The following is a 24331-nucleotide window of genomic DNA, read 5'->3' as shown; positions in this document are numbered from 1 at the left end:
CTATATTGAAAATCAAGACAGAGAAGCCAACAGAATGATTTAAAACATTGTGAGTTTGACCAGAAAGAAAGCTCCAGTAAAGCTGTGAACTGCAAAGATAGCAGCAGAGGAGATCTTGATTGCTTAGAGGGAACAGGAGAATAGAAAAGATGACCTGAAGGCATCACAAGAAGCAGCAGGACTCTATCTTTTGGAGCCTCAAAATTGCAAAAGTGAAAGACTTTGGTTTGAGAAGAGAGCCTGCAGCATCATATTCCAGAATGGTGGCAGGCTAGGGAAGTTGTTCCTCAGGATTGGGTTCATAGGCACTGGACCCCAACAGCTAAACAGAAGGAAGCCAGGCTACTGCTCCAGCTGGCAGGAGACCTTGGCATCATCCACATGGTGCTGGTTTTAGGCACATGCAGAATCCAAGAGTTGTGGAGTCAGGAAAGCATCCAGATTTCAGAAGAAGGCCTGGGAGGCCAGGCAGTGTGCCCCTGAGAGGACAATGTGTGAAGCTTCCAGTGTGAAGCTGAAGGTGCAGTGGAGACCCCAGAAATTTGGAGAAGCCAGGGCATGTATCATCTAAGAAAAACTGCAAGAAGGGAGCAAAGCTGACTCAAGAGAGAAGCCATGGGAGCTACAACCACTAGAAATGCCTTAGGGGCAGAGCCACTCAAGCTCTTTGTAGTTCACAGCTTGCCACAGATTGCCAGGGATGCTGGAAGAGAAACTGTGGAATTTAATGTTTGCTCTGCTGGATTTTGGTCTTGCTTTGTTCCCCCATCTTGCTATCCCCTCATTTGTAACTTTTCGAATGAAATGTTCATCTTGTACCATTGTATGTTGGACATGTTTAACTTTCTTTTCATTTGTACAGGGACTCACAGCTAAGAATTTGCCTTAAATCTCAGAGGAGACTTTGGAATTGGACTTTTCAGCAATCCTATCCAGGCTACCTGCCCTTAGGGCGGATAGCACTCACACCACCAGGGTAGGGCAGCCTTAATCCTAGCATCACATCCTTGATCCCAGCATCACATCCTTGATCCCAGCATCACACACCCTAGATCCAGGCACACATGAAAATCCCCACCTATGACTGCTTGAGACTTTGGGAAGACATCTAAATACAAGCCAAAACACTTTGTATGAATTCATGTTTTTCACTGTGATCTACTCAGGCTAAAACATACTGTCAATTTCTAGGGGACACACTTTGGAATGCATGTTCCATGCATATGCTTTGAAAAAAATGTTACACCAAATGGTCATTAACATTCTCCCATTTCTAGAAGGTCAAAATACTGACTGACTTGCCCAATCCCATGTGGCCAGAGTGTAACAGATTATACTGAAATTAGTTCTCTTAGACATCCACTACACACAATTATTTATTGCAGTTTCATTTATAATAGCAAAAGATTAAAAGCAACTTAGTGGTTGTGTGATAATTGGCTAGATGAAAACCATGCCTGTGATAGAATATTAATGCAAATTAAAAAGATAAAAAGTCTTTGTGGCCTAACATGAAAATGTCTCTAAGATACATTTCTTATGGGGGGAAAAGGAAAGTAAAAAGCAATGTGTATAGAATGTTACCTTTTGTATAAAAATATTTGGGGGAAAATACATGTTCTACTTATAAGTACTTAAAATCACTGATGTATAAGAAACTGATAACATTTTTCTCCTCTTGGAGGAAATGAGTTCACCAAGACATAGAGGTGAAAAGGAGCTGTCTCACCATATACCCTTGATTCTTTTTTTTATTTCTAAGAAATGTTAATTTATTAGCTTTAAAAGAACTACAATTAAATAAATTAAAATTACTCCTAGGAAATTCTGATACAATGGGGACTCTGAAAACATAGACTTACATTTTGTACATCTACACCAGAATCCTTCGAGACATCATGGGTCCAAGTTTCATGCTAGTTTCATTTGATTCAAGACTTTTCCACTTCATTTCCCCCAGAATTTTCCTTTTGTGGGGTAGAAGTCTGAGTTTGTGCCTTACTTAAATGTCTTCTCATTTTTGTTTTCAGTATTATCCTTGGTTTAATTCTTGGGTTGATACTTTGAAGTTGCTTATTGTAAATGTCTGTGTTGATGTATTTAGAACCCTTATGGAATGGTTGCTTCTCAGAGGTGTCTTCCAGATATAGCTGGTCTTTAGGTTTTGAGTCTTTAATGGCTCTGAGGCTGTCTCATTTTCATTATACCAGGAAGGACAACTGATTAGATCAATCGTAACCCCTTAGCCCAAGTGATACAATCACCAACACAATAGCCTCAAGTACCTCTTAGAAAATGACAATTTGTGGTAGTTATTAATCTATCACCTTTAACTGTTTGAATTAAATCAAAATGAAGGACCAACCCAACATATGTTTATAGTGAATAAACTCTTCAATATAGCAGCTTTACCCTTCGGGCTAGGGAGTTAGAAGGAGTTGTGGAGGGAGGAATAGGTAAGTAAAAGGATAATGGAAGGTTAGCATTGAAGCCAGAGGGCACAGACAAGAGAAGAAAAGAGAAGAAAAGAAAGATAAAGAAGAAATATGAATTAGAGCCAGAACAGGAACACAAAAGAAGATGAAGAACAATGTGAGACAGCAAGGGAGCAAGGCAGAGGAAGCGAGAAAGAAAAGAGAAAAGAAAAGGAAAAAGAGAAAAGTAAAAATTTTAAAAGAGTAGCAAAGAAGAAAAAAAATTAAAAACAAGAGCAAAAAAAATAGTGGTAATTTTGAAAATAACAAATATAAGATAACAATGAAGGGCCTCCTTCAGCATATGTCTCTGCTGTCACAATAGACAATGTTGTCATCAGTGTGCATTTATGTCAATGAGTCTCAGTAAGCCAGTCACAGACTAGTGAGATTCAGGCAGATTTCTGGCTGCAAGTCCCAAGTTGAGCTCCCTGACCTCCTGAAGGGTTGAACTCTGCAAGTTTCTACTGCAGGTTCCAGCTGTCTTTCCCCTGAAGGTAGTCCAGGTTCCAATGGGAGGTGATGATCCTTCCAACTTAACAAGCACGGTGGTCTGGTGTGCCTTTATTGCAGAGAGTCTCTTCACTTCTCCAGTGCGCTTCAGTTTTCATCAGGAAGCCTGAGAGAGGCCCTCTCTCTGCTGTTCATTTCTGCAGCTCAGAACAATGGCCTTTATGCTCCCCTATGCCTCTGTAGTGTGAATCCAAGTAGCGGTTTGGTCTCCAGTTCAGTCTCCTGGTTGCAAGTGGGTGAAGCGAGCCAGACTGAGCAGGGCACACTCAGCCAGCGCCTGCTCTGCCAATTCACTTTTCATACAACCCCCAAAATAGCTTTGCTTTACCCTAATCTTGAAGTCTAATTAGCACATAAATATTTCTCTCCCTCTCAATTTCCTTCTGTCTCTCTTAACACATATATATGCACAAACATGCAGGTAATACACATATGTTCATAGTAAAGAATCTTTTCAATTTTTTATAGGGTGACAGCTACAGTTTTTTTTAAATATACGTAGCAAGTATCATGAAAATAATAATATTAATTAAGATTTTCTTTTGGTCCAATAGTCCACAGTGAATATCCCCTAAGAAGGTGTAATTCTATGACATTGAGTTTCCTGGGCTAAAAGTTAGGTGCAGGAACTAAAATAGAGTGTTAGTTAGTGTAGTCAGTAAGCAGGGATGTATATTTATGTGTATGAGTGTTTGAGTATGTGCACACACACACACTAAGTCTTTATGAACATCATCATGCAGTGTAAAATTTAACTACTATTTTTTTCTGTATATGCGATGCATGCAAGTTAGGACATGTGATTTCATGTACTCAGTGAGAAACTGAAATAATGAAAATGTTCAAGAAATCTACCTCAAACTATGGGCTATCTTCCAAGTGAAAACTGAGCTATGTAGAGACCTAATGGAGAATATTATATATATAGTCAAAGGGCTATCAACTACTAGTATGTGACCTTTATTAATTTACCTCCTTTCCAGGATTCTAGAATTCATGTCCTGTTGGTCATTAGTAATAGTGATGACCTTGTGTTTTTACTGAAAGTTAATTTATCTAGATATAGAAGAATAAGGAAAATCTCTTCCCTAGGTAACTGTTCCTAAATGGTATTAGAATGGATATTATTGTTTACCCAATCTCTGACAGACACTCATTTGAGTCAAGCTAGAATTACTAATTCTCCAAGTTAATCTTTTTAATTCTCATACCAGCAATCACATCGTTTCAAAGGAAACTTCTTTATTACAAACTGGTGGCCAAATAGATTAATTTGTATAGTGGAATTTTGTTGTGATGAATACTTATGTATGATGTAATATAACGCAAATGTTCTAACTAATCCACAAGTATCAGAGGTGTCTTACTCATTGCTGGGATAGAATTATTTCCTCCATTGCTGGGATAAAACACTTGACAATCTTAACAGTATGGTCTCAAGGTGTATCCATTTAGCTAAAAATGTCTCAAGCTTATCAGACACACATGTTTAAATACTGCATTTTTTCCCTGGCATGAGAAACCAAAAGTGGAAATAACAACCAAAATGTATAATAGATATTGGGAAATGGGAAGGAAATGTTCAAATGGGAAGGGGAAAAAGGGAAGGGGGAGGGAGAAAGGAAAGAAGAGGTAAGAAATAAAAGAGAATAGAAGGAAAAAATGGAAACACAGCTTTTGTAAATAAGAGGGGAGGAGAGATCTAGAAGGGAAGGGGGATAGGAAAAAAGAAGCAAGATATATCATGCAAAGGTACAAATTCCCTATGATTAATGTTATCATTATATATATCTAAAATTTACCAATAAATGTTTTTGCTTCAAAAAAAATAAAATGATCATCTAATGTTGGTATACCTGGAAAGATGGCCTTATACAGGGCCATTCTAGAATCCATGTATTTATCATTTTGTGGTTTCTTATCAGATTTTTTCTGGTAAAATGAGAAATACACTATTGGAGAGATAGGGACTTGCATCTCCAGCTACTTCATTCCTGAAGTGACACGTGACTTCTCACATTAATTTGGAATGGGTCCCCCTCCTTGTGAATGAGGCAGAAAAAGATGGGTTCTGGCTGGGCAAGTGTTTCTTTACAATGGATCTTCACTTAGGAAGGAATTACAAATTTTTGATACTTGGTAAACTATCTACATACTATCTAGGGGAGCAAACCCCAGCTGAACGTAAGATTCACCTCATCTACCTCCTCTCTCCACAATCACATCCTGAGTTGTTGCTATATAATTCCTGAAAACAGTTGTATTATATGTTTTGTCTTGGATTTCTTACTGTCTGTGACCCAAAGGTAACTTAGATACCACCTATTTTATTATAGCTGAACAGAAAGTAGTACTTAATTTGGTTCTAACCCAGAAAGTCCTAAACTTATTAGACTACAGAGCCCATTTTTCTTCCTATAACAATTACTAAAATACTTTGAATATTTTCGCAAAGAAAAGTGTAGTTATACTACCTCTGTGTCTTTACTCATCTCCTCAATTTTTGCTTTTATTATTGTTTGGTTTTTATTTTATTGTGTTGTATGTAACTGTTTTGCTTTCTTGGAAAGTTTGAGTGGAGCCTATTATTGTTTAAGAGTCAAAGTGGTTGAAATAGGCAGCTGAAAAGTAATTACACTTGATTGCAGGACAAAGTAAGCACAATGACCTGTAGCTCAGACATTTGGCAGATCAAAGTAGAGAAAGAAGGATTTTAGGCATCTGTTTCTTAGTACCTACATAATCTATGGTTTCCTACTTTAAAAAATCTCTGAGTCATAGTTTCTAATTTGTAAGACAGGGAGTGTTCATGAGGATTAAATGACACTATGCATAAAATAGCTAGCAAATAGGAAGGAACTTTATATATATATATATATATATATATATATATATATATATATATATATATATATGATCCCTCCCTTCTTCCTTCTCCTTTCTATGCTCTGTAGTTAGGCATTAACTTTATCGTGGTTAAATTATGCTATTCTCACACAATAATGAAATTATATGAAAAGAGGCCAGGAAAAGCATGTGACAACTATATAAGCAACTATCAGTTTACAAACACCAAACTTTTGAAATACAGTACTGCACATAAATGGTTGGGTTCTGGCAATTTAGATCCGATCATTCCTGTTATTTATGTCCCACCATTAGATTTCCTACATAGGTAATGAGGTAAGCTCAGAGCTTTTCTCTTGCATTTATTTCTATGAATGCTGGGAGTTGCTTAGAGATGTAGGATGTTCCTCAAGCTAAGAGGGTGGAGCAGATCGCAATTAGGAAGCATTTCTAGGTACACATTCTGGGGGGAAAAAAAGCTTTCAGAAAAAAAAGAGACTTGATTCTGTAAATTTCTCAGTGTTTTCGTGGTTTATTTGGTCATTCTATATAAATATCTACTTTTGAGCCTAATTTTGAATTGTATACATTTCATCTCTTCTTAAAGAGGGCCCCACAAAGTGTGTAAGTTTCAGATCCACTCCTGTCCACAATTCTTGTATCATCATCTGCTACTACTCTGAAAATTCCCAGAAGTACCTACTTCAGAGCACACTCCCATGGTTAGAGCATGCATAGAGCTGCATAGGACTTTCCCTCCTATCTTTTCCCAACCAGGTGTACAGCTCCCCTCCACATCTCTGGTATCAAAATCCAGCTGCTGAACCTCTGCCAAGACACAGAACACAGGGTCTTGCCACACAGAACTTTGGAGACAGAGGAAAAAGTCTGAGCTTGAGGCTCAGGACCCAAAGTATGCAAGGGGTTAAGAGAAAGAAAGAAAGATTAGTAGTGGGTCCCTTAGCACAGCACGTGTACCTTGGAGACACTTCTTTGGTTTATTGTGGGTTAAATTATGAAGGCATTCACTCTTTTATTAAATGTATTTGTTGAGTACCCATTATTTGCCTGTGATTATCCACAACCTTGACCTTCACCCACACTATTTTTCTATAATAGTTTCCTTAGTAATTTCAAATTTTTGAATTACACATTTTATTCTCTTGTCTGACTCCTGCATGAAATTACACAAACCAGTTTAAGAAAGCCAAAGAACTATCTATATTACCTAGAACCTTTCTTTCTAACAGCGTTCATTTCATTTAAGCTTTCCTGCCCAACGTAATTCTGGATACAGGATAAGAAGGTTGACCACACTGCACAAAAGATGAAAAATAATGTTGCTTCAGAAGGAAAGTTCCATGGCAAGTGTGATGAAAAATGTTCTCAGCGGGAGCCCAGAGTGAGGGCTTTTGGAGAAGGGGCAAGTGGAATTTATAAAGCCTCATAGAGAGTTAAGTCAGCATTCTCCAGTATTTGGCTCTGAGGTGTCAGAATAGGTTTTATAGGTCAACAGGGTTTTTCTAATGATTATCCAAGCTTTTACCCCTTCAGTAGGGTACACCCTGGTTTTATGGAATTACCTGCCCAGTGAGCAGGCTAGGTGTTAGAATTCTAAGCAGACTACCCTTCTTCCTTGAAAGCAGCAGGCAGCAAAATAGGTCCGGAAATTCCTCAACTCTGGGATTCCAGCACTAATGCAATTACCTGAAATAAAAGAAGGGGTCAGATAATAAGGGGCAAAGGTTTTTCCTCTTAAAGTAAAAGGCCAGGTAAACAAAACCAGCTGGCCCTGGAGCCAACAAATTCTCCCTGTTAAATGTTTTAAGAGGTTAATGGGCATAAGTGACTAACTGTAGTATAGACCTGGAGACTGAATCTAAGCATCTGGGAAAAGAGGTAGATGTGGATGGCATTAATGGTAAAGCCTAGCTGGCTAAGGTAGAAAGGAGGTAAGACCTGACTCTGGCAGAGGATCCATAAATGTCCAGAATGAAATTGAAATTAGAATAAGATGCTTTGACCAGGAGTCTCTCATGTTCTCTCAGTATCCCTGTGAGATAGGCTTGATGTCTCAGAGGGGCAGTTCTTAAGTTTACATGCTAGTAGAATAGGATCTAAAATAGATTTTAAATATCTAATTTAGGAAATTTTATATGTCTAAACTATAAACAACTCTGAAAGATTATACAGCAAAATGTTAATAAGTCTCTCCAGATGTCAGGCTTAAAGGTAATTTTTCATTTCATATTTTAATTTCATTTGTGCTCATTTTCTAATTTGTCAACAATGACCATTTCTTTTATAATAAAAATAAAGGGAAGTCTTTTAAATAAAATAAGATAATAATGCATTGAACTGAAAATAAAATTTAAAACTAAAGGTGAACAAGAGAGTTGGTGAGTTACTTGGTAAATGGTTTCATTTACTGTGTATATTCTGCCACCCTTGACCCTTGTGTGATGTGTGCTTGATATGACCTGCCAATCTAGAGCCTAGAATGAAGATTGCTGTTATTGAAAAAGACAGACTTTTTGACTGTGTGGTTTCAACCTTATTGCATTTGTAGTAGTTACTGAAAAGATCATTATAGCACAACTTTTCTTAGATTCAGTTTGTTGAACAGCTCAGTCAACTGAGATCCTGAGATACTGAAGTTTCAAGAAAACTTGAAGAAGAATTATGATTTATCTGAAAGTGTCGGTGTGATTTTAAAACTATGCTGTGAGGGTTTATGTGGAAGTACCAGAACACCTCTAATTGATGAATCATCCTCCCTTCCTTTTATTTTCTGATTTATTTGATCTTTGGAATCTTTTGTAGCCATCCCTAAATTAGTTAATTAACTCTTGTGGAGACTGGTGAATAGTTAAGAGTCAACTTTATCTTCTCAGTGAGAAAGAAAAGCAGAGAGTTTTTCTCAGTCACTGAGCAGTCAATTGGAATCTAGCTCTGCTTACTTTTATCCAGTGTTTGCCAGAAAACACCATTATTGGAGCTGGGAACATAGCTCAGTGGTAAAAGTGATTGTCTAGCATGCATGTGACCCTGGGTTTGATCACCAGCATCCCTTCACAACGCCCCCACCAAAGAAAAGTAAGAAATCATTGTTATTTTTAGTAATATATTGTTACCAAAGGGTCACTGATTCATCCCCTTCATGTCCAGATCTATTTGATATATTGGACCTTTCACTATAGATAGCCACTATCAGAACCAAAGCAGGAATTTTATTAGAACAAGGCAAGAATTTTTCAAATGGCCACAGATTCTCTGTGCTGATGTTTTCTTAGAAGCTTCACATTCACAAAGGGTAAATACAGCAAGCTAATTGTCTAAGAGTATTGAAGAAAGAGACTTAGGGATTTATCAGATTCATACCCTATGGTTAAATGATGCCCTCTCTTAAAAGTAATACCAAATTTGGATGACCGAAGTTATTTCCATAATTCAACATAAATGTGTGTGTAAACTTAAGTGAAAGTTGTTGACACCTCTCAATATCATATTGGAATTCCCTTGACACCCAAATGTGAATTGAACCCAGACTGAGGATGCTATGATGGTCAAGTTGAGGGAGGAAAGGATCCTTAGCTGGGTCAAAGTAGAGGCAATGTGTAGGACCATGTTTGGAAAGAATCTCTGACATATCTCTTAACTTTCCTTATTTGCTTAGAAAGTTTACACTCAGGCATGGCTTTAACTATTATAAGCTGAAGAAGAGCCCCAGGTCAACATTTCCTCTCTACTTTTTAACTCCTTCTCATATTTCCAACAACCTGGCATATATTTCTTCCTTGATAGTCTGTGTGTCTTTGATATTGCAATCAGAATTCTTCATCTCCCTTGAAAATCTATACACCAGGCTGACTACATGGGGAAGGAGCTCAGTGGTAAAAGTGATTGTCTAGCATGCATGTGGGCCTGGGTTTGATCACCAGCATCCCTTCACACACACACACCCCTAAAGAAAAGTAAGAAATCATTGTTATTTTTAGTAATATATTGTTACCAAAGGGTAATGTAGGTCCTTGGTAACAGTGTCTTTGAAAACATTCTATCAAAAGTCTATGGTCATCATTAATTCCCTTCCTTGCTCTTATCTACTACATAAATTTTATGAGTTTTCCCTTCCTTCACCGCCTCTTACTTCTTTTGTACTCTCCTTATTTAGATTCAGATCACTTCTTGCCTGCACCATTCAGATAACTTTGTCCAGTGGTTTTCCTGCTTGTAGCTCTCCTGCTATAATCCAATGAACAGCCCTTTTTTGATAAATAACCCAAGACCAACTGAGAATGATTGAATCTAGCTTGTTAGGTTAAAAATAAGGTCAAAAATAGGCTCTAAAAACATAAGCCAAAGTTCTTATTGGAGTTTCTCTCCCATGTGACACAGGAAGGAACTGGACTATTTCTGGATCCAGAAAACTAAAATGTTAGGCACTGAATGAATAGGAACAGAAAGCCAACTTTCCTCTGCCTCCTGCCTACTAAGAAAACAGAGTCTGTTATTGCTTCTCTGTACTTGTCTTCTTCATATTCTACAATGGGATAAGTATGGTCTCCTTTGGAGAGTAACTTTCCCTGACCACTGTATCCCATAATCTTTTGCTCTAAGTTTCTACTACCTGGGCCTACCTAACACAGTTGATTTGGTTATTAAATACATCTTATGTGCCAGTTTCTGTGGTCAGCATTTTTCTTTATTTGATGGCTACAGTAAACCTATGAAAAGCACTATGTGTATGGATTTGAATTCTTTTAAACCCATCCTAAAGGGAATCCAGTATCACATAGGTAGTAGTAAGTGGCAAAATGGATTGAATAGGGTTTTTCTTTTTAAACTCCAGGTTCTGTTGAGAAAAAGAACAAAGAAAGAAGGGGAAGAGTGAAGGGATCTTCACCCACGTATGTGGTGGACTTGTGAAGATATTCACAGGGAGTCCTCCATATTGAAAAAATATATTGGCATTTTTATCTCAATAAGTATTTAATTTGTATGAGTTTCCAGCAAGAATTATAAATACTGATCTTTACTATAGTTAATGGGAAACTAGCAGAAAAAAGGAAACTATAAAATGTTTGAATAGCAAAAGAACATTTACAATGCATTTGTTTGGCATCAGCTTAGTCACCATATAGTATAGTACAAATATTCACGGCTTCAACTGCGTATTAAATTTACATTACAGAATTATTTTAAATATTAACATGATTCTGTCCTAACCTACCTATCATGTAATGTATCACCTATTTCAACTTTTTAAAAAAAAATCAGAGTTGCTCATAGTGATGTTTTAACAGGAAGAGGTTTGTAAGATATCTTAATAATGGAGTTAACTGGCAATGTATGTTGCACGTAATAAATGTTTACCAAATCTGACTTTAGCATCTGTTCCACTGATAAGGTGACACATAGTATCATTGTTTATTTTATTCCCTAAAGTAAGTAATCCAAATGTGTACCTTCTGACACAGCATTTCCACATTTTTAGAATTCTATAATCATACATAATTCATTAATCAGTCCTATAGTATTTATAACTCATATTTCTGAATTAAAAATTAGAAAATTAGAAAAGAACTAAAAATTACTGGGTGCCTACTGGGTGCCAGGTACTTTAAGCTCATTATCTCTTCAATTTGCAATTAATTCTTAGGAATAGATACCTCTTTTAAGAAAAAGAAAACCTAGGTCCACAGAGACTAAGTTACTACCTAAGGTCATGTAAATAGTAAATACCAATCTGGAATTTGAACTCAGTTATCTCTGGCTCTAAAACTATATTCTTTTCCATATGCCAATCAATCATTTAAATATTAGATTCTGTGGAAATGTTTTAAGGCACTCAGCTTTTACCAAAACACTAGCATACTTCAACTAGAGCACCCATTGGCTTTACAAAACAAAATTGTAAAACTTAACCATTCCAATACATCACATATTGGTATGAGAATTTAACATTAAAAAGAAATTTTAAATAGTTCTGTAATATGTGCTGAAAAGTGGATACTTTATTAAAAATGGAAAAATCTGTCATTAGCCATCAATCAAAGAGACCCTACTGGGTTAAAAAAAGATACCCAGGAATCAGAAACATTTAAAAAATTATTCAATTCAGAATTTACCAAAGATGAGGATAAAAGTGTTTGAAGTAATAAAGGTCACCTAACACCAGGTCCCTCCTAGCATAATCTTCAGAATAAAAAGCCCACAAAAGAAGTCTCCATAAGCCTAGATAGACTTGTTTGGGGCATATGTTCACAACATAGAGTCAGTACAACTTGATGTTTCACTTAAGCTACCTAATGAAAACAAGACCAAAGAAGAAACCAATGCATACCAACTCTTTACTGTTTTAGAACACTCTAAGACTGGAATTTATACCATTAATTAATTTGTTTGTCCTTCCATTCACTCGTTTATTCAGCCCAAAGGTAGTAGGAGATGGTTGACCATTAGGTAATTTGCCAGAAAGTGAGCTAGACACTGAAATCATTTGAGACCCACTCACTGTGCTAAATCAAATTTTTTCTTTCATATTTATTTTCTTATTTAAAGTTGTATAACCCTACCAAATGTTTGAGTAACCATTTGATACTGTCATGTACTTTTATTACTTTAAGGTAGGGATAGACATGGGCATGAGATGAGTATTAAATCACTTTCTCAAGGGAAAAAGCTACGTTTTTCCCATTATGCAATTTGTATTATGGAATTCTTGTCAATTCCCATAGAGGAAGCAATAGGTTTTATGTGACAAAGGTTGAAAAAAATCACAGTATTAGCCCACAAATGGAAGTAGAAAGGACATAATAAAAAGCATATTTTTGTTTGAAAAGAACCTAGTGTCAAAACCTTTCACTATATAATAACAGTCCAGTGGAACTCTAGGTTGTTATCTCACACAACACAGACCTTTAGCCAGAGAAGAATATTTGTACTTCCCTGCTCAATATTTTATCTGATTCTTATTTTCTTTTCATTCCAGTTGCTACATTGATGGCCGGGTGGTCAAAGTGATGGACTTCCTGAAAACTCGTCTATTAGACACACTCTCTGACCAGATTAGAAAAATTCAGAAAGTGAGTAAAAGTATCCTGGGAAGAGGAGTGAGTTTGAGGGTAAAACAAGGAAAACATCACTAGGTCCCTCCTGGACTAAAGCACTGTGAGGTCAAGGGAAGAAAAACAGTGATATAGTGCAGTTCAGATGGGCATGGTCAAGAGCTCCCTCTCACAATGGTTGTTTATTGTTTTTCAAATTCAGAAGGATTCGTGTGTGCCAGGACAAGATTTTGATGGTGTAGCAAAAAGAGAACTCTTAATACACTATTGGTAGAAATAGAAATTAGTATAGTCCACTGTGGAGAAGAGAGTGAAGGTTACTCAAAAAGTAGAAATGGTACTATTCTATGACTCAGTTATCCCACTTCTGGATATATATCCAAAATAAATGAAATTAGAATAAGAAAGAGTTGCATGGATTTCCATGTTTATTGCAGCATTATTCACAATAGCTAAGATATAAAATCCAGATAAATGTCCATCTGTCCATTGATAAATGAATGGATAAAGAAAATGGGTAAAGAAATCTTATAGCATTCCATATACAATGAAATCTTATTCATCCATAAGAATGAATGAAATCTGTAACTGACAATGAAATGGACAAAAGCAAAGGACATTATGTTCAGTAAAATAAATCAAAAACAGAATGACAAACACTGCATGGTCCCTCTTATATGTGGGCACTAAAAAGCAAAAAAGTTGATCTCAAACTAGAAAAGAGTAAACTAGTAAATAATGGAAGCCAGAAAGACGAGAGGAGAGAAAGGATAGAGGAAAATTGAGCAACAGATACCAAAATGTAATTAGAAGGTATCTTGTTTACTTTCTCATTGTTGGGATAAAATACCCAAGTCCAGTAAGTTAAAGGAGGAAAGGTTTATTTCAGCTCAGTTTTTAGAGATTTCAGTCCATAGTCAGCTGGCTCAAGGTAGGGTGGCATGGCAGAGGGGCATCTCAGAGGGGCCTCACAGAGTGGAAACAGTCCATGTCAAGGCAAGCAGAAGGCAGCAGAAGCAACAAAAGCAAGCCTCCCTTTCCCTTTCATACAATCCAGGCTTCAAGCATTTTGGGTGATGCCATCTACACCCAGTGTGGCCCTTCCCATTGTCCACACTCAAAACTATGCTAAACCAATCAGTGAACTAATTTAGGTATCACGTTTTTAATCCACATCCACACACCCTAGATCTAGCCTCCTCTGAAAAAGCCCCACCTATGAGCACAAGGCTCTGGGGGGACATCTAGTCACAAGCCACAACAGAAGGAATAAAGTTCTAGTGTTATAAAACACAGTAGGGTCACTATAGTTCACGATAGTCTATTGTTATCATTTATGATTAACTAGAAGAGAAGAGCTCAAAGCCTCCAAACATAAAGAATCATAAAGAGATTGAAATGCTAATTGCCCTTTTTGTATCAATACACATTTTATACATGTATCAAAATATCACATAGTACCTGATAAACATGTCCCTTACAGCAAGTTAATTAAAACAAAAATAAAATAAAATAATTCCATATGAGAAATATACAGGTTTTTAAAAATTAAGTTTTTCTTCATCTCTCTAACCTAGTCCTTCATTCAAAATTAAATGCAACTATAAATTATTTTAAAAAACTTTTTATCTTAATAACAAATATTTTATAGTTTATTTCTAAAATGTGAGTTTATAAGGAAAGGACAGGTTTACGTTGTTATTTTCTTTTTCATGCGGGTTTATTTTAGGTTAGTTTAAAGAGAGAATGATTACATTCATTCAGTGCAATTCTGGTCTTGGGCATTGACAATTCTGAGCTATATTTATATTATCCTTAGATGTTAGAGTCAGCCAAGTAAAATCTTACTTCTGCAAAGAGAAAGGAGAAGCTATTTAATATTAAGCAATTGCATGTGGGTCTTATCATTAAGATCCCTTTGGTTGATAGTTCTCGGACTTGAGTAAAATCAAACTTATTAAATTTCCAATCTCACTCCTGATAGTCCAGTTTATTATGACTGGAGTGGATCTCTAAGATCTCTATTTTTAATAATTATGTGTGTAGTGATTCTACACAATTAAGATGGTCCTGAATTCATATTTTGAGATATGTTGAATTAATTAATTCTAGTTGTGAGGATCTTATGTCTACAATTTCCTTGAGTGTCTACAAGATAGCCTATTTTTTGTTGCCCAATTAAATTCTCTTCTAGGGAATGGGGAACCTGTAGATACTCAGCTTTTGAGCAAATAAAGCAAATGTCAACAAATAGACCCTCAATAAATATGGGATGAATGAATAAATGAATGGACAAATGAATGAATGGCTAATGTATAAAATTAACTCTTAAAAACATTCTGTTTGAAGCAATCATTAAAAAGCACCTTTCAAACCTAAAGTGGAAGTTTGTACTTTTTTATTTATACCAATGTCATATGCGACTACAATTAGCTTCTTGAGCTCTCTTGTTCTCAAGGAGTTTTAGAGACTGAGAACTCTTAAGACTTCTGGACTCAGTATTTCTGGCCAACATCCTTCTCTATCACTGCCTTCCACTAGGCAAAGAAAACTAAATGATTTGAAATATTTCTTCCAGTCTCTGTTTAACATTCAATTAGCAAGTACCAAGCAAACTGCCAGATTCTTGGAATACAAAATGGAATAAGATATCTCCACTCTCAAGGAACTCAGCTTTAAGTTTTAATGTTTACTTTGAGCAGGTTTAAATGTACTACCTAACAACAGAATGTCAAACTATTGCATACTACAATTTTATAAGCTCATTATGCTAGTCTAACATTAAGTATTGCTCTGTAGAAAGAGGCAAAATTTTTCTTTCATTCATTTGTTCATTTTTTTAAAAAATTCTTATTTGTATTAGTATATGTTTACAGTACATAATGATTACCTTCATTTTGGTGAGCTGGTAAATTTATATAACATATCTTAATTCTTTTACATTCTCTTCCATTCCTTGGTCCCCTTCCCATTTGCAAAAGATTTATTTCCTTGTTTCCTTCTTTCATTCAACAAATATTTATTGAGTATGCACTATTTTTCAGGCACTAAGTGGGTATGCTACAACAACGTATGAGATAATCAAATTGCTACATTTTTGGCTTTTCCACTTTGTGTCTGGTCAAAGTGTTATCACTGAAAGTGGTAGCATAGCCCTGACAGAGAAGGTTCTGTAATCATGTTAGTTAAGTACAGCAAGTGGCTATAGACACACAGATTCGGGGAGTTATGTTCTTTTCTTTCTCCTCACTTTCCATCATTCTCCACCACAGCATATCCCATAACCATCATAGAACATTCAAAACCTGAAGTAATGTCTAAGCTTAACTCCTGATTTATCTAGGGCCCAGGAAATGTAAGGAAAAGAGTTAAAACCCAGTGGGCAATTGAAGTTCAGATCTTCAAATACATATAAGATTGGACTTACAGGAGTGGAGCCAAAAGTGCCATTGAAGGGAGGAACAGTGGATCTCCTAAAATGACCTATATGCAGAAGGAACCTGGAAGGGGAGAGCTAGATTTGCAGAGGGGTTGGTACCATCTATTACAAACATGCCCAGAAGTCCCCTTAAGCCAAGGTTCTCATTCTGGTTATCTCTTGCTAGGCTACAAATTACCCCAAAACTCAGTAGTATAAAATAGAGATTTATTATGCTGATGGACTGTATGAGTCAGGAATTCCCAGAGTGCACAGCAAGAATGGTTGAATGGTTTGCCTCTGCTCTGCAATGGCTAAAGCCTCAGCTGTAATACTTGAAGACTGGGATGACTCAAAAGTTAGACCCTGGAATTATTAAAGACTTGTTTACGCACATGTCTGGCAGGTAATGCCAGCTATCAACTACCACTTTAGTTGGGGCTGATAGCCAGAATACTTACATATGAATTTTATGGGTAGCCTGGAGTTCCTCTCAAGGTTCTAAGTCAGATGTGCACAGAGAAAGCCAGGTTGAAGCTGTATCACCTTCAGCTATTTATTCCATATATTGAAGCAGTTACCAAGACCCATGGAGTTTCAAAGGGAGAAGAAATTAACTCCTCTCTTGATGAAGGAGTGCCAAGATTCTGGAAAAGCATATAGGACTAGAAATATCTCTGTAATTTTTGGAAGATACCATCTTCCACAGTTCCATTTTCCTTGTTTCACTTCATGGGCCTTAAGTCATTTCCCTAATTAGTTTTCTTTTCCCAATTAACTGTTTCAAAACTCTGGCCAGATATTTCCTTAAATGGGTATCCACTGAAATTGTTTCTAGAACACAATTTCTCTGATATTTAACTCATGGGATTGCCTTTCCATTGTCTGCAGCAGCTCAGAGCCAGCTGTTAGAGCTTCCAGGATGAGAGAATGTCTCACCACAGCCCTCATTGTGCCTGCCCTGGGGAGATGAGAACTGGGACCAGAGCAGGGTCACCAAACTTTGATTGTTGAAAAGTTGCTTTGGCTTTCCCTAGTGTCCTCAGGTTGAAGGGGGGGGGTCTGAAGAATGGAGGTCCCAAGTACAAACTAGAGCATACTAACTCAATGTTTTTCTTGCAAGCTCACAAAATCAGTTCAGAGATTGGCTAAATAAGGTTTTAATGTCTGTATACCTAGAATCTCAGCCTAAAATTGACCCTGGAATCTTTGTTTCTTCTTGTATTAGCCAGTTTTCTTGTCTCTGAGACATACCTGACACCCACAACTTGAAGAGAGGTTTAACTTGGATCATGATTTTTCATGATTCAGGCCATGGTTGGCTGGTTCCAAGGCAAAACATCATAGTGGAAGGGCAAGTGGAGCAAAGTTGCTCAGTTCATGGAAGCTAGGAAGCAGAGTAGGGGAAGAGCACCAGAAAGGAAGAGGCAAGGAACCACAGATTATAAGGCCACATCTCCATGAACCACCCCAGAAGTATGCTCTACCAACCCCCTGAATGGATCCCAAAGCCAAACAAGTTTACACACCACCCTAACTGCAATACTTCTTTATTAGAAGTTAAGAGCAGTCCTAATGACCCATTCCTCTTAGGTCCATAGTGACTAAAAAAGGGCAGATTTCCTGCCAAAATGGAGCCGTGTGGGAATAGTTTGATAAATCTATGGTGAGGCTGTTTGGATGGGAGATAGAGCACAGGATTTCAAATCTGATGGCCTGCACTGGAACTCAGGCTTTGTTGTGCTTCCTTGGGCCAGTCACTTGATTTCTTTGATTTCTGTTTCTTCATCTGAAAATGAACATGCTGAGAATACTGTTTTCTCTCCCTCTTAGGGAGATTTGGAAGATCACGTGAGGCTGTTTTGTTAATTCTTATTAAATGATGGTTCTTATTGTTTATAATTATGGTTATAGTTATTACAGTTATTTTAATATGAATTTCTATGACAGAGAAGCTTTATGATGCCTTTATTCTCTATTCAGACTTTGCCCCCACCTCCTTTTTGGACCCTGGAAAATATGATAGGTGATATTTTTGGCACCTGAAAGGCAATGGCTCAGTTGCTAAATACAGCTGTGGTTTCCAATTTTGAACTATCACTTAAAGAATTCTGTTTCCCAAGCAGTGAGAAAATTATCTGGTTATATAAAAAAATCTACCTGATATTTTGGAAGCCAAACAAACACATGTTTAGATACCCCACTCCTTCGGATGATCCACACACTCTCTCCCTTCTGTTAGAATATGGATAATCATATGTACATTGGGAGATGAGTGAAACAAAAGAATTGAGAATCTAGCAGTTCAGAGAAGAGTTACATGGGAGAGTGAGAGATGTTTAGGACACACTGCAGATGATATAGTGTGGACAGCAGTGCTGACTCCAAAACAGTGACATAAGAACCAAGAAGAACCACTTCGGCTTAAGTCATTTGAACTCTATGATTTGTGTCTTCATTTCCTAGAGGAAACATAGAAGGAAATAGCACCTTTTAATTTGATTTTCAGCAATTTAATAACCACAGGAGTTGGTGAAATACTAGTCATGAAGGAAATATTTCCAAAAGTACTGTCATTGCATCTTGAATACTAAATAAACTGAACAATTGACTTCTTCATTAAAAAGTCTCTTCCTTCCTCTCATGTCCTTTCTTCCCTTCCTCTCTTCATTTATCAACAGTTTATAACATTCTCAGTATTTTCCAAGCCCCTGAGAATAAAATAGTTAGCAATACTGATATGAGGCTTTTCGTCATAGACTTTATGGTTTGATGTAAAAAATTGTTAGACCCAGTGATAGTAAGATGTGAAGACTCATAATAGGGTGGTATGGGAGCTCCTTGTAGAATATACCCATCTTACTTTGTAAAGAAAGGGAAGTCTTCCCAGAGGAAGTAACATGTAGGCGAGCACATAAAGGATAGACTCCTTTTATCATACACCCTAATCAAGTGGGATTCATCCCAGGGATGCAGGGATGGTTCAATATATGCAAATCAATCAATGTAATACACTATATCAATAGAGCCAAGGACAAACACCATATGATGATCTCCATAGATGCAGAAAAAGCATTTGACAAAATCCAACTTGCATTTATGATTAAAACCCAACAAAAAATTGGAATAGATGGTCTCAACCTCAAACTGATAGAAGCCATCTATGAAAAACCAACAGCCAATATCATACTAAATAGCCAAAAACTGAAATCCTTCACACTCAAATCAGGAACAAGACAAGGATGTCCATTATCACCACTCTTGTTCAATATAGTTCTGGAAACATTAGCCATGGAAATTAGACAAGAGAAAAAAATAAAAGGAATAAAGATAGGTAATGAAGAAGTCAAATTGTCATTATTTGCAGATGACATGATACTATATATAGAAGACCCCAAGAACTCCACCAAAAGTCTTCTAGACTTAATAACCAAATTCAGTCAAGTAGCTGGTTACAAGGTCAACACACAAAAATCAATAGCTTTCCTCTACACCAATGACAGACTCACTGAGAGAGAAATAGGGCAAATAATTCCTTTCACAATAGTATCCAAAAAACTGAAATACCTAGGAATCAGCCTAACAAAGGAAATCAAAGACCTCTTCTCTGAAAACTATGGCACTCTGAAAAGAGAGATGGAAGATGATATCAGAAAATGGACAGACATCCCCTGCTCCTGGGTAGGAAGGATTAATATAGTGAAAATGGCCATACTTCCAAAACTGCTATATAGATTTACTGGAATTCCAATTGAGATCCCAGCAGCATACTTCATAGGCCTTGAGAAAACAATCCAAAAATTCATTTGGAACAAGAAGAGACCCAGAATAGCAAAAGCAACTCTAGGTAACAGAGACATGGCAGGGGGTATCACAATCCCCAACCTGCAACTCTACTACAAAGCTACTGTGATAAAAACAGCATGGTACTGGCAAAGAAACAGACCTGAGGACCAATGGAACAGATTAGAAGATGCAGAAACAATGCCAGACACACTCAGCCATCTCATCTTTGATAAAGGAGCCAAACACCCTCACTGGAGGAAAGATAGCCTCTTTAATAAATGGTGCTGTAAAAATTGGGCTTCAACTTGCCAAAGATTAAAACTAGACCTGTATCTCTCACCATGCACTAAACTAAAATCAAAATGGATTAAAGATCTAAATATTAAAATAGAAAATCTGAACCAGTTGGAACGGAGGTTAGGTAGAGCCCTTGAAAACATCGGTGTAGGAAAAGATTTTATGAACAAAACCTCAGTTGCCCATGAACTAGCCCAAACAATCAACAAGTGGGATCTCTTCTTATTAAAAGACTTCTGCACAGCAAAAGAAACCACCAGCAGTGTAAAGAGACAACCCACAATGTGGGAAAAAATCTTCACCTGCTTTTCCTCAGACAAAGGTCTACTATCTCGAATCTATAAAGAACTTAAAAAGATCAGACCTCTCAAATTTAAAGACCCAATCCAAAAATGGGCATCTGAAATGAACAGACATTTCTCAGACAAAGAAGTAGAAATAGCAAATAAATACATGAAAAAATGTTCAACATCACTGGTCATTCGAGAGATGCAAATGAAAACAACGCTGAGATTTCACTTCACTCCAGAAAGAATGCTGCTATCATGAAATCAATCAATAACAAATGCTGGCGGGGCTGTGGGGAAAGAGGAACCCTGCTCCACTGCTGGTGGGAGTGTAGACTGGTACAACCACTGTGGAAATCAGTATGGAGATACCTCAAAGAACTAGGACTGGAAGTCCCATTTGACCCAGCTATTCCCCTACTGGGGATCTTCCCCAAAGAATTAAAAGAATCATACCACAGTGATATATGTGCACCCATGTTCATAGCAGCACAGTTTGTAATAGCTAAAACTTGGAAACAGCCCAAATGCCCATCAACTGGAGACTGGATAAAGAAAATGTGTTGTGTTTTTTTTTTAAATGGAGTACTACTCAGCCATAAAAAATGAGAAATTAGAGACATTTATAGCTAAGTGGATGCACATTGAGGCAATACTCTTAAGTGAAATAAATAGGACACACATGAATAAATACTGAATAGTTTCTCTAGTGTGAGAAACTGAAAGTGTAAATAAGAACTAAATGTATAATAGGTAATGTGAAATAGGAAGAAAAGGGGTAAAAGGGAAGGAAGTGGGAGGGCTAGGGGAAAGGATAGAAGGGAATGGGATTAATATGAGAAAATGGAAAAATAGGAACAAAATCTTTGTAAATAGGGAGGAATGGAGGGGTTGAAGGGAGGGCTGGGCAAGGGTGAAAAATAAGAACCAAGAGGGACTATGTAAAGGTGCAAATTTCCAATGTTGAATGTCATTATATTGTATACCTAAAATGTACCAATGATTAAAATGAATAATCGAAAATGTAAAATAGGAAGAAAAGGTCCAAAGGTGTAGGGGTAGTGGGAGGGGCAGGGGAAAGGAAAGAAGGGAAAGGAAAAATGCTGAGAAATGGAAAAAATGGAAATAAAGTCTTTGTACATAGGGAAGGGTGGAGGGCATGAAGGGAGGGCTAGGAATGGGGAAAAAATAAGAACCAAGATGCTTTATGTAAAGGTACAATTCCCAATGAGAAATGTAATTGTGTTGTATACCTACAATGTACCAATAAAAGAATTTAATAAAAAAAAAAAAGGATAGACTCCTTCAGAGCCTACTACTGGTAGATATGTATGCTAGAGGGATTGTTTTATATGACTCATACTATGACCATTATTTTTTGGTTAATATAATCATTGCTTATGATTACATATGATATTTAATAAAGTTCTACTCTTAAAAGTCCCAGTAATGTAGTGATACCATGCCACTTCTTCCACTATACCTTAGTTGGAAAACTATGGAAATAAGGCTGAAAGTTATATAATTCTTTTGAAGTAATTAATAAATTAAAAGCAAAACCTTTGGGCCGGGGATTTAGCTCAGTGGTTCCAGCGCCTGCCTTGCAACCGCAAGGTACCGAGTTAGATCCCTGGTACTAAAAAAAGTACCTTCCAGTGTACGCAATTATTTGAGCTTCTTAGCATATCAAAGGTACAAGAGTAAAATAAAACAAAACAAAACATAAAACAACAAAAAATCCGTTATTCTTGAAGCTTATAGAAAAACTAGGACCACAATTATAGGAAAAATGAGAACTATGATAATGTCAACCTCTAAAGAAGAAAACTGGAAAATGAAAACATTATTAGGATAAAAACAGTAGTATCCCACAAACATCACTGTTTGATTGACTCATTTATTAAGTCACTTGCTCATTCAACAATTTTGAATGCTTATTTCAGTGTGCCAGTCCCTACCGTAGTGTCTATTGTTTCACAAGTGTTGGATAAATGTTTGAGGAGTAAGTGCAGGAAGGCACTGGTAAATGGGCAAAATGAAATAGAGATATTAAAGAAATAATGTTTTCACATCATTCACATTTCAGTGGCAGAAAAGAGAAACACAAGGCAAGGAAGTACTAAGTAACAGAGGAACTATACCATAGTACTATCTTGTGATGACACAAATGGGTGATTCTAAGTTTTAAGGTGATTGAGGCTTATACAACAGGGACCTCTGTAAGAAGAAGGAAAAAAAATAAATTTGCAAATTTTAGAGCTATCTGACCATATGAAGAGCACAAAGCCTTTCCCAGAATATTATCAGATGCCTATCAAGTAGGAAGCTGAAGTTTAAACTCTATGAGCTTCCCAATAAATTAAGCTCTATGACTCCACTTGACTGTGCATGTACAAATGGGAGAATATGACCTAAAGGAACTTTGGATTTTCTCCTTCACATGTAATACACTAATGATATTATAGGAGGATCTAGCCTAAATGATATGTTGATCAAGAAAGAAATCTAAAGTTGTAATCATTGTCATTCCATGAACCTTGATATCTTTGATTCTCAGACATAGATATTTCCTTAATTCTTAGACACAAATAACTGTAGAACGTGCCACCAATTTAATAACAGCTTGGAGAAAAGAAGATAAACAGAAGACATTATCAATTGATAAAGATTATGAAAAACATTCTCATTTAAGAAGCATTAAATTATGAAAAATGTGATATTAATTTACAAAAATATAGTAATTGTAGAACCTTTTAGGTTACAAATGTTATTTATTGAAAACATCATATGTTATTAATCAATTGAAGAAACCAGTAATTTGCTCAAGGCCACAGAGTTTGCCAAGTAAGTTAGTAAAATTAGAATTCAAACCAAGGTCCACTTAACTACAGAACTGCATTCATCCATTTACACTATTCTGCCTCTTCCATGCTTATTAACCATTTATTTTATAATCCATGTAGTAATTTATATTTCTAAGCATTTAGGATTAAGAAGGCTTTCAAAGAAGAATACTGAATGTTCTTGGTCAAAGAACATCAATATGAGCCCAAAATCAGTTGACAATCTGGGATGGCTGTCTTAGAAGTGAGGATTGAATGAAAGTTGAATGTAATGATATTTGGCAAGAAATGGTACAAGAGGGCAAGGCTTTTCAAACAATCATATTCATCTTCTGGACTATGTTCACATATTTTGTACGCATACTGGGTCATTGTGTAACGAGGTCTTGTTATTTGCAAGGGAATGACCATGTAAAGAAATATACTGCCTATGAACCCTTGGAGGAATGGCCCTGGGAACAAATTGCTGTTTGGAGCAAAAAGTTTCTTCAGGAGGAAGAGGAACTTCGGGTGATCTTCTAAGTTTCAACATGGAAATGGGAGGATTATAGGGTTCATCCTGAACAACAGTAAAATTACCATTAAGTCTGGTGGAAACTATTGTTTGTGAGTGAAGTGTCCACTAAGCCTAAGAAATTGGCTAATCAAAGACAAGGACTAGAAAATGCAGGAAAAGTGATTTTGTTGCAAATAGCTGTTTTCCAATCTCTCTCTCTCCACTAGCACTTAGCTTTGAATGTAGTCATTGCTTTGAGATGCCGTGAAGCTTTCTTCTTTATTTTCTTATATATGCTTA

General features: G+C 36.6%; 1 protein-coding gene across 2 annotated transcripts in view; it reads left to right on the top strand.

Moving 5' to 3' along the window:
• Hpse2 (heparanase 2 (inactive)) overlaps window positions 1-24331 on the top strand; it is a 905145-nt gene that overhangs the window by 666581 nt on the left and 214233 nt on the right. For both annotated transcript variants that reach the window (XM_087185109.1, XM_087185110.1), the window contains exon 7: window positions 12829-12922. In XM_087185109.1, the coding sequence (XP_087041235.1) occupies window positions 12829-12922 (94 nt within the window). The remainder of the gene's footprint in view (window positions 1-12828; window positions 12923-24331) is intronic.

The sequence above is a fragment of the Heterocephalus glaber genome, unplaced genomic scaffold, assembly GCF_053883595.1.
Source record: "Heterocephalus glaber isolate CG9 unplaced genomic scaffold, H.glaber_assembly_v1.0 deba00001497, whole genome shotgun sequence".
NCBI classification, from domain to species: domain Eukaryota; kingdom Metazoa; phylum Chordata; class Mammalia; order Rodentia; family Bathyergidae; genus Heterocephalus; species Heterocephalus glaber.
The sequence above is the reverse complement of the archived record's forward strand: the minus strand, read 5'-3'. Positions and strand labels throughout refer to the sequence as shown.